This window comes from Mycetomoellerius zeteki, unplaced genomic scaffold, assembly GCF_001594055.1.
Source record: "Mycetomoellerius zeteki isolate Tzet28-1 unplaced genomic scaffold, Tzet1.0 scaffold211, whole genome shotgun sequence".
Taxonomy (NCBI): domain Eukaryota; kingdom Metazoa; phylum Arthropoda; class Insecta; order Hymenoptera; family Formicidae; genus Mycetomoellerius; species Mycetomoellerius zeteki.
The window spans coordinates 699,118-712,688 of NW_017257076.1; the positions used below are offsets into that span (position 1 = coordinate 699,118).

Genomic DNA, 13,571 nt, shown 5'->3' on the forward strand with positions numbered 1-13,571 from the left:
AACCAATGTGAGAAATACTGAAATACACTTACTACATTTCAATTTGGAGCTTGAGAAAATAATCACGCTTATCATGTATAATTTATTAAATTTGCTCACTACTAATGGCTTGAAATGAAATCAAAACGTTTAGATTCTCTAGAATAAATTAAAAAAAAACATAATGAACAATTAATTTGCACTCCAATTACTGCGCTTGACTTTCATTGCCGTTTATTTTTTCTTATTTCTAATTTTAAACTAAATTTCTGTTAAAGTTTTAAAATACACTCTGTTAAAGCATTTGTAGTAGTTAAATTCGTATTTCTTCAGCCATTGTGTCATTTTTTCAATACCTTTATTACAGATGCACATTTTATGTTGACACACTTGACGTTAACTGGTCTATTGATATCGTAACAAAAATATACTTCTGCATTCCGAACAATGCGGGATATATACGAGTATATTGGTAAACAGCAAGTTCAATAATCTCATCGAGAATTTGGTGATTCCCTTTAACAGATAAATACAGGCACCGTACAACCAGTGGAATTGTGCGGGCGGAACTTTCCCCTCTTCCTTCCCTCCACTACAGTCTTTCTTTTACCATCCCTTTCCCTTCCTTCTCGCACTCCATTTCCTCGGTTTCGCAGAAGTCTGGGATTATGACCTGGAGTGGGATAGACTCCCGGACTTAAGTCAGGGTTACACAAGGATCGCAGCTATTGTGCCATCGCACAGGTCCCATTGTCTCGGGATAGACGAGTGGATCTGCATATGCTTAGCGCCGGAGTTAAACTTCTCTCTCTTCCTTTTGCGCTTCACGTAATCTCTCTTTCTCTCTCAGTCTTCTCTCGGCGATCTTCAATGCGCGCTCCGCGAATCATCCTACCCCTCGAATTTGGATGCCGAAACGCCGAAGACTATACCTATTGTCAGCCGGATGTACAGAAACTAATGCTTCAACTGAAGCTACGAGATGATTTGAGGCACTCGTGGACTCACGAAACCTTCGTGGAAATATCTCTCTCGCTCTCTTTGGCTTTCGAATTAAATTAATCAGATTTGCTACAAGTTTTCGAGAAATCGTCAATAATTTATACGTGGTTAAAGATCAAGCAGTTAGAAAAAAAAGAATAGAAATTCGTGAAAGAAACTTGTAATCGAAATTGATAAAAAAATAAAGCACGTGTTAGAAATTAAAGATTTTCTTAATTAAAGACCGATGTAATTATATGAAAAATTATGTATCTTGTACTTACAAGTTGTTAATTGAAATTTCAAAGACGACTATGGAATTTTTTATGAATTTTTAATGAAAGCTTTTATCCGTTACATACAATTAAGTCACAAGTCGTAAAATGACGCAATTGTTAGCTAATTTGTTACCCATAGTAAATTCGTTACTCTATTGTTACTCATAATGAGAACGGATTGTCGAGTACGTTACTTCATGCAAACGCTTTTGTCTGTCGCAGCGAAAAATCTACCGGTGCATTGTGTGGTGGAGACGATTCACAATATTGTGGAAAGCCATGTGAGCAACAGCCGTGAAAAATGGCGAAGTCCCCAAGTGGAGACGGACTCTTACGTTATTATTCCGATAGCTATGCCCTTTCAGGTAAGAATAATTTTCTTTTATTATATTTTATTATCTATTGATATAACATAAATAGTTGTAGTTAAAAAATTAAAAAACTTAGAGTATAATTTGCTATGTTAAAAAATTAAATTTTCGTGGTGGCGATGAGAAATTTATTATTTAAATAAAATAACAAATGTCAAAATAAATTTTTAAAAGAAAAAAGATTAAAGCCTTCTCTGAGAACGTGATGCACTATATTTGTACAAATCAAAAAGTTTTAAGAAAGAAGAGAATTTCTTTGACTAAAATTGTTATAAGTATCTGGATATATATCAAAGAAATTCTCTTCTTTCTTAAAACTTTTTGATTTGTACAAATATAGTGCATCAATCAAGATATCTTGATAGCAGCTTTGTTCTTTTGCTGATAGGATTTGGTGGGCGAAGCACTTGTTCGTCTGGGATACTCCAGCGATCTGATACCAAGTGCTAGAGGGAGCATCGTTATACGTAACTGGAAGCCTTTGCCGATGGAGAAAGTTGCCGATGGACCACTACTGACAGTAGGAGATATTTTGGCCGAATTGACGTCGGTGGCGACCCTGAAGATTCAGGTGTACAGGTCCAGGCCGCCACCTCCCAGTCCGGCAGCTGAAGTTAGAAATAAATTGCTGAGGTTGCTTTTGTTGCACAGCCACACGCTTCTCGTTTCCGCCGGGTGCCCTTTGGATGAGGTAAGGTATCTCGAGCTTTTAGGTGTCGAAATTTACATTTTTTAACTAATATTTGGAAAAAGAAATGCTCGTGGTATTGTACAATATTTAATTTAATAAGCATTTTCTTTTTATATAACGTATGTGTGTGTGTGTGTGTGTGTTTTTACGCCTGTGCGCGTGTGTGTAAAATGTTTATAATGGATATAGTAGCGAGACATACCTATATTTAAACAAAACCTATAAGTTTATTCTGAATATTGGTAAACACACGGAAAGAATTTTGTTGAAAGATCTAAAATTTTGCTGGATACAGATCTGAAGTAATTTAGTTGGACCATTAAAATAATTTTGTTGGAATTTTAAACTGGTTGTTAGAATATCAAAATTTTTGCCACTGCTTATCATTATTTTAATTTTCAACATAATTATTTTGATAGTCCAAAATTATTTTTAAATTCTTTTTTTTTTGTTTTGTATCCAGCAAAATTTTAGATCCTTCAATAAAATCGTTCTTTTCTATTCTTCGCATCTGATGTATTACGCCTTCTTTATTTTTGTATATGTCGGTGCTATAGGAAAAATAAAAGTACGAAAAAAAAAATCATAAAAAGAAGAAAAATATATATATCTGTAAGGTACGTTTTTATTTAAAGAACGAGGTTAAATAATGGCGCGGTGTACCAAGAGAATTTAAGGACCATTCAAGGCGAGATCGGAGCAAGGAATATAGTAGTAAGGCAACCGCTTAAAAATGTATAAAATGTAAATCTAGCCAAAGAGTGTTTGTCGTCGGGGCACTTAATCTCATTAAGAAGTCCTCCGGCTCGGTACTCTTGTACCTCTCGTAAGAACGGCAAGTAGTAATCTTCGGTAAATTCTTGCTCGCGGCTCGCTGATCCTCACCTTGAATAAATGCTTTCTTGGTTTCGAATCACTAGTCGAAAAGTCACCGCGCTTTTGGTCGGCTTTGGCTTTCATTCCCGCGCGAATCGAAATGTTCGAATAATAAAGTTTTCTCGAATCCCGATATTCATCTTACTCTGGAATATTCATTTTACTCTGGAATATTTTACTTTGTAATGTTCATTATTTTATCACATAAATTTTTAGTTGATTTTTATTTGCCTCTTTCTTAAAGTAGCAAAAACAGATTTTTCTGAAGTTACATCTTAATCAAGATCTTAATGAAGCAGACAACGGCAATTAACTTGTAAGAATTTTATCACAATGTCAATATTTCACTGATTGACAATTTTGCATAAATGATTCTACAAATTGTATTAACGCTGCGCGAACTAGTGGCGTTCACTCAATCTTTATCAATCTCCAGCGACAAAACTGATTAAAGTAATCCCGACTATTCCAGCTAACTGTGAAATTTCTTTTCGCAATGACTTCTCGAGAAGTTTATCCCGGTCGTGCGATTCTCTCCCTGAAGACTTCGTTCCCTGAAGATTGAAATAGACGCGCGATTTTTCGGGCACACTCGTAAACGTGCCCTTCCGACAGCGGAAGATCTCGTAGCGTGTGATAGGATTACCCTTTACTCAACCAAATTCGCAGCCTTCATCAAAAGCCCCTCGATATCGGTATCGGGGGAAAGAGGAGAAGTACCCTGCCTCCTCCGAGCCAGCATTATCTAAGTGCACTCTCTTTGAAGATCCCGCTACCCGCCCATCCCCGAACTTTAATGCCGCTCACGATGGTCTATGATTACCAATTTTCCCTGGCAAACGTTTCCTGCTTGAGTTTCGTAGCCCGACGGCTAATGGCGAACCGCTGTGATGGAGAACCGACGTCTCTCGCATAGATTTGGCTTAATCTGACGATGATGCACGAAGACGTGCTGCCGAGCATCTCCCTTCTTCGCTTCCCTTTACGTATGATATTCCTCGACAATGGTATCTTTTTCAGAAAATTCTAAATTATTCTATCTCTCGCGCTTGTGTTTTATCACTATGAAGAAATTTCTTCATAGTGAAGGTTCAGAAATTTTTCATTAGTCACGAATTTTTTGCAAATATAAGGGATGTTTCTTTTCTCTACAGAGAGAATTGAATGAAATATTATCTGGAAAACGTTTTTACGTTATTAGGTAATTCTTTCAATATCAAATTTTAAGTAAAATTAGAGATAAAAGTTCAAATTTTAAATGTCATTTTTAAAGCTATAAAAAAATTTTGTTATTTTCTGCATTTCGTAAATTTAATTTGCTTTTATCTTGATGTAACAATATTTATCATGAGATTGATACCAGTTATTTCTGGTATCCGTGATCTCAGATGAAGTGCACAATTTGTGGCATTCGGATATATCAAAATTGCTTTCGTTACAGAGTGATTAGAATTTTAAACATGCCAAGTCATACAAACGAAGAGCATTAAGCACATGATTTTTGAAAAGTACTCGGCGCTCGTATTTCTTTCAGGATAATGGAAAGTTTTGGAAAGGTAATAAATACTTTTCAAGGGGCTCGGGCGTGAAATTCGCATTAATTGGGATCGGCAAACATAAATTATCAGTGTCAACGCGATTTCAGACAATAAAAAGCAACAAAATCTGTTTTGAATCCTATTTAGTTTGAAATGTAGAACAGTGATGTTAACAGACGTCGGCCTGATATATCAGGATTAGGGCTTAACTGTATTTATAGCGTGGCAGCGGCATTTGTGATTTATTTACTATATATTTTTGCAAAATTCTTTTACGTACATCCCAAAATCTGGTTTACATTTTTATAAATACGTGTACATATATATTTATGTAAAAAGAAAGATTACGTTGGCTTTGATAAAGATTTGTTGATTGTAGCATTTACTTCTTTAACAAAATAAAATTCGTGATAAAGTTATATAAGAATTGCGATAAATATAGTAGTGTACCTTTATAAAAGTTTAATAAAAACATTAGCTATGGACAATTTTTATATATAATAGTAAGAGATAGGATAACTGGTTACTTGATCAATTTCTTTCAAAACCTCAAAATTATGGACGTCCAAAACGTTGATAATTGTCATGTTTTCGAAGATAATGTGCGAAAGTCATAACGATAATTCTTGATATACGCGTCACGAATTTCGCCAACTTATTGCAATCTCGTGGATTGTTTGATCTCTGGGTCCCCGCGATTGATTTACTACTGTTCTATGGATCAGCCGATTGCTGTGCGTAATTACTCTTAAATAATAAATACGTGTAAATCAGGCTTTCGAATCGCAGTACAATGTTGTCAGATAAGCCGGCCGCCCCGCTTTCGACGGCGTACCACTGTTTGCCGAACGATTTCTGAAATCTTGAGAACGCCTGTCAAGACTCGCGCCTCACCTGCCTACCTGGAGTGATTAAGTGCGGTGTCGTAAAACTGAGGCGGATGAGAATTCGAGGAGGTGACTAGCGAGAAGCCGCTGGCGGCCGGATAATTGTCGTCTTGGTAGTATCTGACGCTACCAAGGTGCCAGGGATACGCGACGGATTACCGCGTTATTAAAGTGGCGCCTGATCTTCCAGCTCGGAGATATATTTGTTCTTATAAATCATCGGCCAGATAAGATGCGCGTACCGCTTTCTGAGCGAAATTTTCCGTAATCTGTCATCTTAATGCCATGACGACGTCACTTTGTAACGCCTGCCCGCGTCAACAACCAGCCAAAGAGAAATCGATTGAAAGAATTTGAATTCACGTAATAAATTCGTCTTGGTAATTTGGTTTCGATTTCGGTATCTCTTACTCATCTTATCCCTTACTTATCTCAAAATCAATGTAATATGATACGAAGTATTGCATTGCGCTTACGACTACGTGACTAATAGTCTTTTTAATAAAAAAAATTTTAATATTATCTGTAATACAGAAAGTAAGAAAACAAAAATGTTTTAACAGTCATTACATTAATTATAATTATTAATTAATTTTTTATAAGATTAACTTTTTACAAGATTTGTTATTCACATTAGCGATCGTGATAGAGAGTTGTGTGGATGATCTCTGTGCTAAAGATCCGGGTTTAAATCCACCCAAAACATATGTGTATATATACATATATAAGATTTTATTTGATCGACCTCTCAAAAGGCAATAGCAAACTAAGAATACTTTGTCATGACACCTCTTCTAAGAAAATCACTCGGAACAGCCATTAAAAACTGGAAGTCCCATATATCAGTGGATATATGCAGAAGAGATCACTACGTCTGTGACAAGATACGACTTGAGAGAGAGATTATTTGCAATTAAAAGCCATTAAATAGCAGCTAATACAATAGTAAGGTCTTTGAAAAAAGATCACGGTTTTTTCTTGCAGATGACCCTGCTATCCCTCTGCCGAGGCGGCAATGACCTGTCGGAAGAGACAAAGAGAAATTTCGAAACGTGGCTGCAGCAACAACAGATAGGTCTCGGTATGAACCCGATACCACCAACTTCCAATCACCATCATCACACGCAAAGTCCGCAGCCCGATAGCGGTGGCACGATCGCTCCCGGCGGTGGTCCAATCGGACCGCCACATCCGGCACTTCTTCAGTATTCGCACAAGACCAGGATGAGGACCAGTTTCGACTCGGAGCTCGAGTTGCCGCGTCTCCAGCGTTGGTTTGCTGAGAATCAACATCCGTCACGCGAACAAATACAGCACTATGTCGCAGAATTGAACTCCCTAGAGTCGCGCCGCGGTAGGAAACCGTTGGACGCGAATAATGTCGTGTACTGGTTCAAGAACGCCAGGGCAGCGCAGAAGAGAGCCAGCATGAATGGCTGCAGTCCACCTGGGCTTAGCCCGAGGGGTGCCAGTATCGTCAGCGAGGACTGCACGGACGAAGAGGAGGACACTAGGCATCAGGTACATACTGTCCTGTGAAAGAATTGAAAATTGTAATATTAAATTAATATTAGGAGGCACCGAAGATTAAATATCATATTCAATAATTTTCCTTTAAATCTCTTCAAATGAAACATCAAATGGCAAATAGTAAAAAATAAAAAATACGATTTTCGGAAAATTCTACATAAGATCTTAATGTTTGTGATATTTGATAGACCCTGAAACCCAAAAGGTTCTTCGCTGCTTTCAGTCGACATCGGGGTCACCCTGTCCACCGAGTAGTCCACCCGTCGGTCCACTATCCTTGACTACGAGACCCGAGGATCAGCAGCAGCCTCCGACATCCACTCCATCCTCGGTAAAGCAAGAGGACGCGAGAGTTTCCTCTGGTTCCGAGGATGACGAGACCAGGCATACGGGTCCAATTCCACCAGGATTTTCTTTGGTACCCAGCCCCATGTTCGGTCACGGTATAATGTACATGTCGCATTATCTACCGCCGCGCGGACCAACCGGTTGTCCCACCAGCATGTTGGCCGACGAGAGAAGGAAGAGGAACCGGACGTTCATCGATCCCGTGACGGAAGTGCCGAGATTAGAGTATTGGTTCAAGCGGAGCACTCATCCAAGCCACGCGGTACGTATAAATCGATCGTATATATATATATATATATATGTCGTTATCGCACTAATTTGTCCTTCATTCGATGGCGATATTAGCATGTTATGAGAAATTTCTATGGATTATAATAGCATATTCGTAGATATGATTAATAACACTCTGAACAAAATATATCAGTCATAAATCAAATTTTATTTATTCCAAATGTTTTATACATCAAAACATTTATGCACGGAAACACATTCTGTTTTATGTGTGTTAGTAGTAAACTTCATGAATTAGTAAGGAATGTATAATTAGTTGACATTTAAACTTCCTTGATTAGAATTTTTTTAAATAACTCCATTAAAAGCTTGGTCTGTTTCGAGACCATATTGCTTGTTTAATGTCAAAGGCGAGAAATGACATGCAATAAATTAATTACTGTGTGCAGCTTTATTCTTTGTTTTCCTTTAAAAATATAATAAGTTCGTAAATATGAAATCTGCAAAATGCGACAAAAAGAAATTGAATCTGTTCGATATGTCACATAGAAGAATAAAATAATTTTTGAATTCCAAAAATAATTATACATCTTTCAGTTTTCAGAATTACGAAATTATTATGTTTTTAAAGAAAAAAACTAAAAAAAATAAAGTTGCACGTAGCAATTAATTTATTGTATGTTATTTCTAGTCTTTAATGTCATACAATTAATACGGCGCCTCCAAGTAGCTGAAGCTTAAAAGTTACTGTGGGAAATTTTTAACTTGCACTTTTCACGGGAAATTTGTTGAAAAAAACGATTTTACGATCGGTCCATAGCTCATTCTGTCGTACACGGAGGAACTGAACAAGATGCCCTATCGCCAGAAGTTTCCACGTCTGGAGCCGAAGAACGTACAATTCTGGTTCAAGAACCGCAGGGCCAAGAATAAGCGGCTGAAGATGGCTCTGTTCGAGGGCGAGTCGCCGCAACAGCATCCATATCACGCCGACTAGTTAATTTCCTTAAATAACATTGACTAGAGAAGTGCAAGAGAGGCCTTGGCCTTCGCAGCACGGAAGTAAAAGGAATCGTTAACCGACTTGTTACTCCTTACTATCGTTGACACGCGGTTTTAAACGTTTACCGGCCGCACATTCATTGTAATTATCACGTAACAATTAATATAATTATTATGGACTTTCATGAGTGTAAATACGAGGTGATGTCAAATAAAAAGTATACGTCACGACAAAATAATATTATTAAGTATCTGCCCTCTGCGCCAAGTACAAATTAATTGGCACGTATTAATATAAAAATGATGATAGTATTTCCAGACAATTACTATTTATGATTAATTTATGTATTGATTATAACTTCAATATACAGGTAATATCGGAAAAATAAAATAAATATGGATCATCTCCGAACCTATGAATATTATATCAATTTATTATAATTTTTTTCTAATTTTCAAATTTATTATTGAGTTCATTTATCGAATTAATGAAATATTTTATTTTATTACTTTAAAATATTTCATTTTATTACTATTTTATAGTCTTTACTTTAAAGTCGGAAACATACAACAAACTTCTTTTTCAAAGAATTGCTATGAATTTTGCAGCTCGTCGTCTCACGAGAAGAAGAATGAACCGAGAGGTAAGAGTTTTATAAGAGCGATTCATCCGTTCGTCTCGGACGAGTACAATAAATCGTCAAATGGTGTTTCGTGAGTTTCATAGAGCTTGTAACACATATATGTCTAAACGGACGGTGTGTTCACACGCGTGTGCAATAGAAGTGCGCACAACGATACTGTCTCCAAGTATACGAATGCACAAAGCAGCCGCCCCGACCGAAATCTCGCAGCTAAGATAAGACAGCCGAGCTGTCATCGAGTCAACCCTAACTCAAACGTCACAATAGTCAATGAGTCTTTCTCTAAAAGCGGCGTACTATCTGTCTACGGCGCTACTCGCGTTTCGCGTCGTTCGCGAGAGTTTCAGGGACAGTAAGACTGCGGATGCGGCAGGGAATGACAAAGAGACCGGATGAAACGGAAGCACAATATATTGACGTGTAGTAAAAAAATATCCGCTGGATACAAAGATAGTCAATCTCTTTCGTTGTGCGTATTTTCATTGACGGTACATATCTTTTTTACATTACGGAAGGAAAACTTATTTCGTATCATTAAATTTCCGCTTTCGTTGATAGCGCGTTTCAATGAGCAGATAATCATTATTAGGATACTTGTATTATAAGTATTCTGCTAATAGACTCGTATAGGGTAAATGATTATTGAGCAGGATTAGATTCTTATAGTAAAGCGCGGATTTTCGAGACGTACTTTGATGTAGCAAAATGGAAGACTTTTGCGTTTAAGTACGTAGCAATGCGCAAAGACGATGCCGAGGGGATATCGTTGTCATCTACGACACGCGCACAGGACCTGTTGTCCTGGTGGGCCCGCCGGGGGGTCCCGGATTTAATGAGGATAGGCGGATTTGTCCAATTAAAACGTCTTACAAGGATCCATCCGGGTCGACGTTCATTCGCAAAACATCGAATCTAGACTTTGCCGCAGCAGCCTCTTCTTATCCTCACGCTATATAGGTATCTACCTACCGTTATCCCTCTCGTTATCGTTATCGGGCTCCAACTTCCGAACTGAGCCGCGACTCGGAAAGCAACGGCAAAGCAGACAAGGATTTATGGAGCTTGTTTCGAGTGCCATCGGTACCCACGAATGTCGTGCAGATTCTACCACGTCATCGAGCAAAACACAACTCATGAATCTCACGATCGAAAGTGAGTGGATCGACGTTATATCGTTAGTATAGGTCTATTAAAAGTGACGAGCACTTAGCGTTTACTTGATTTTAGTATATTTTTCACCAATAAAATTAATTGATACATAACCATTTTGTTAAACTTTATTTATACTCATTAAAAATTGCAGACTTTCCTCTTTTCAACAATTTTTGTTTTTTCAATAACTGAATACCTTTGAAAATGACAGCTGATTAGTCTCAACACCTTCTCGTGGGACACCTTGTATGTTTAATACTGTTTTGTATAAAATATTATTTCTACTGTTATATTTGTAAAATATTTATATGCAGTTTTTTTTCAATTGTTTTAAACTTACAAATATTTTATTTTATTAAATATCAAATTTGACGTGCAAAACAACCAGTTTCCTGGAATTTCGTTTATTCATATGAACATTGAGAATCTTCAATCGGAAAAAAGCGAGAAAAGAGCAGACTGGTCGATCGGATAAGAAAATTGCTGCTGGGCCGAAGAGTATGAAGAGCTAAGAGGAAGCAGTGAAATGGCAACTCTGAAGAAGAGAAGAGGAAGCGACGTCTTATGAAAATCTGAAAGTCAGCAGCCCGGAGGATCATCCCTTTATCTGATTTTAATTTGTCACGTCGCGCGCAGACAATTTAGATCACACCATTCGTACTAAATCGTTATGAAAAATGGCCAGTTTTAAAATTAGCTTTTACCTTCATCGACGTATATTAAAATTTTTGCTATGAAACATATCTGATAATGTTGATTTGCTGTCGCGCGTTCCATTAAAATATTTTTAACAAATTTTTTTAATATTTTAATGTATATATCTAAACAAAATTTTTTCCGAAAAATGAAAAACAACAATTATTGTTAATAAGAACAATATGTAATAGTAATTAATTTGAAGTGTGATATTTTTTTCCTGTTGAATTACTTGCGTTTTAATAAATTACTAAAATTGAACTACATTATAGAACGCAGAATTCTAGTAATTTACTAAAACGTAAGCAATCCAGCAAGAAAACATGTATCAGGTTGTGTGCCACAGGCTTAAAGATCACATGGAAAAACTTAAGACCTAAGATTTAAGCAGTAAAGAAATCAACATGTTGGATTCTCTAACGCTTACGTTATGGTCTTACGGTCTTTACTATGATTGGTCAATTCGCTTACTGCTTTAAGTCTTATGTTTTAAGTTTTTCTATGTGCCATTAGTTTCGCTAAAATAATTGAAATTATAAAAGAATATTTTAAAATTGCACGAAAATGTTTTTCATCGTATTTTTGAAAGATGCAATGTAATACAAAAATATGCAATAAGTAATCATTATAATTTAATAAGCGATAAAACGGAATAAATCCTGACGCGGTAGCAAACGAGCTGCAGATGGGTGACAGCCGACAAATTGCGAACGATCGAAGGGAATTTAGAATCGTTTATGACCATCGCGAATGTGGCGCGATATAACGCCAGCTAAACATTGCCCTTTGCATTCCCATACGATCGTGTACACGAAAAGTATCCACGAGACGTGGGTACACGTCGCTCCAAAGGAGCATTGTGTGTGCTTTGGCATTCAGAGGACGTTCTTATCTGCCTATCCGGAGAGCTGTCAGCAAAGTTCCTGAATAATAACAGAGAGCTTGTGGAAGAGAGAGAGAGAGAGAGAGAGAAAGTTATAGGTAGAAAGAGAAAGAGAGAGAGAGGAAGGAGGAAAAGGGAAAGATAGAAACAGTGAGAGAGACAGCGAGAGGGAGAGCCGCGCGGTTCTGCTATCAGCCGCAGCTAGGATATGCCTAACTATTCTATTTCCATGCGGCTGCCGGACGTTTCGCCGTAGATAATGTTGGCCAGGATGGTTAGATTGTTGGATGCGATTGATAAGAACCGAAAATGCCCTCCGCCGCTGAATCGGATCGTAACAAACGCACATAGAGAGTGCCGGCTGTATAAGAACGTCACCGCGTCGTTCCTATTAATTATTCATTCACAGTCGCGGATGTAAGTGGTATCTCTTAAGCGTAACTTTTCCTACACACACACAAAAATATACAGTTGCTAAAACATATGTCGTAAATGTCAGTGAGGTATGTGGTAACTCATTGCTTATACATTCCTCGGATAGATATATAATACATAATTTGCGTTTGTGAAGATGAATCACTACAGGATAAAGATATACAAACTTATTACATTAACAGCTTGTAAATACAAATTAATGATATATGAATAAGATCTATAAAGATGTAGCTGTAAAATTACTCAAAAACCTTTTGAGATGTTAAGACCATAAACAACTAGAATCTCTGAACAAATTCTATGTTTATTAAGAAATGAAATGACATTAAATATGTGACAAGAGAAAAGATTTCCTTTCTGAGTTAAGCGAAAGAAACAACGGTAAAATAGTTAGAAGGGAGACCAAAAAGCGGTTTGGATGAAGTCGAGAGATAGAGAGAGGGGTTTGAGAATTCGAGAGCTCGCAAATTAGCCGCAGGATTGGCCTCATAATCCTTGAGGGATGCTACGGTCGGCGACGCGGCTTCCATCTTCTTGTTCTGCTCTCATTTCTCCCTCTTTCTTTCTCAGTGTTCTTTCTCTTACTATTTCTTTCTCTTTTCGTCGAGGGTAGCTGATGAGGTCACATAAACGAACTCTGCCTCCCCTTCTTATTCTTTAATCCTACCCCCTCCCTGCACTCGCGCGGCTATACTAAAAATTACGAGTAGAGGAGAAGAGAACGACCGCCTGAAGACCAACGATTGAAAGTAATGAGCCGTAGAAGGAAAATCACCAAGGGGTAGGCCGTATTCTCCGCAGCGAGTAATCCGATAGTCGGATAATTAATCCCGTTAATTTATCGGCCCTGACTCCCGACAATGCGTTCGTGCGTGTGAAGAAAGAATAATGCACAAACGCAAACATTTTTTTCTCATTTACGAGAAATAAAGTATAGCCATAACGTCTAACCGAAGATATTTATTGATTGTGATCCTAATGAGGATGTCCAAAAGATTACGTCGATGTAATTAGTTAAAGTAGAACGTCCAAATAAACAAATTTAGAAA

At 37.4% G+C, this 13,571-nt stretch overlaps 1 protein-coding gene across 2 annotated transcripts in view; it reads left to right on the top strand.

The window, feature by feature from the left end:
- dve (SATB1_N and homeodomain domain-containing protein dve) overlaps positions 1-8,935 on the top strand; it is a 51,028-nt gene extending 42,093 nt beyond the window's left edge. For both annotated transcript variants that reach the window (XM_018447754.1, XM_018447755.1), the window contains 5 exons: positions 1,461-1,603; positions 1,998-2,300; positions 6,586-7,122; positions 7,355-7,741; positions 8,531-8,935. In XM_018447754.1, coding sequence (XP_018303256.1) covers positions 1,461-1,603; positions 1,998-2,300; positions 6,586-7,122; positions 7,355-7,741; positions 8,531-8,707 — 1,547 coding nt within the window. In that variant the 3' untranslated portion in view covers positions 8,708-8,935. The remainder of the gene's footprint in view (positions 1-1,460; positions 1,604-1,997; positions 2,301-6,585; positions 7,123-7,354; positions 7,742-8,530) is intronic.
- Positions 8,936-13,571: the final 4,636 nt, after the last annotated feature.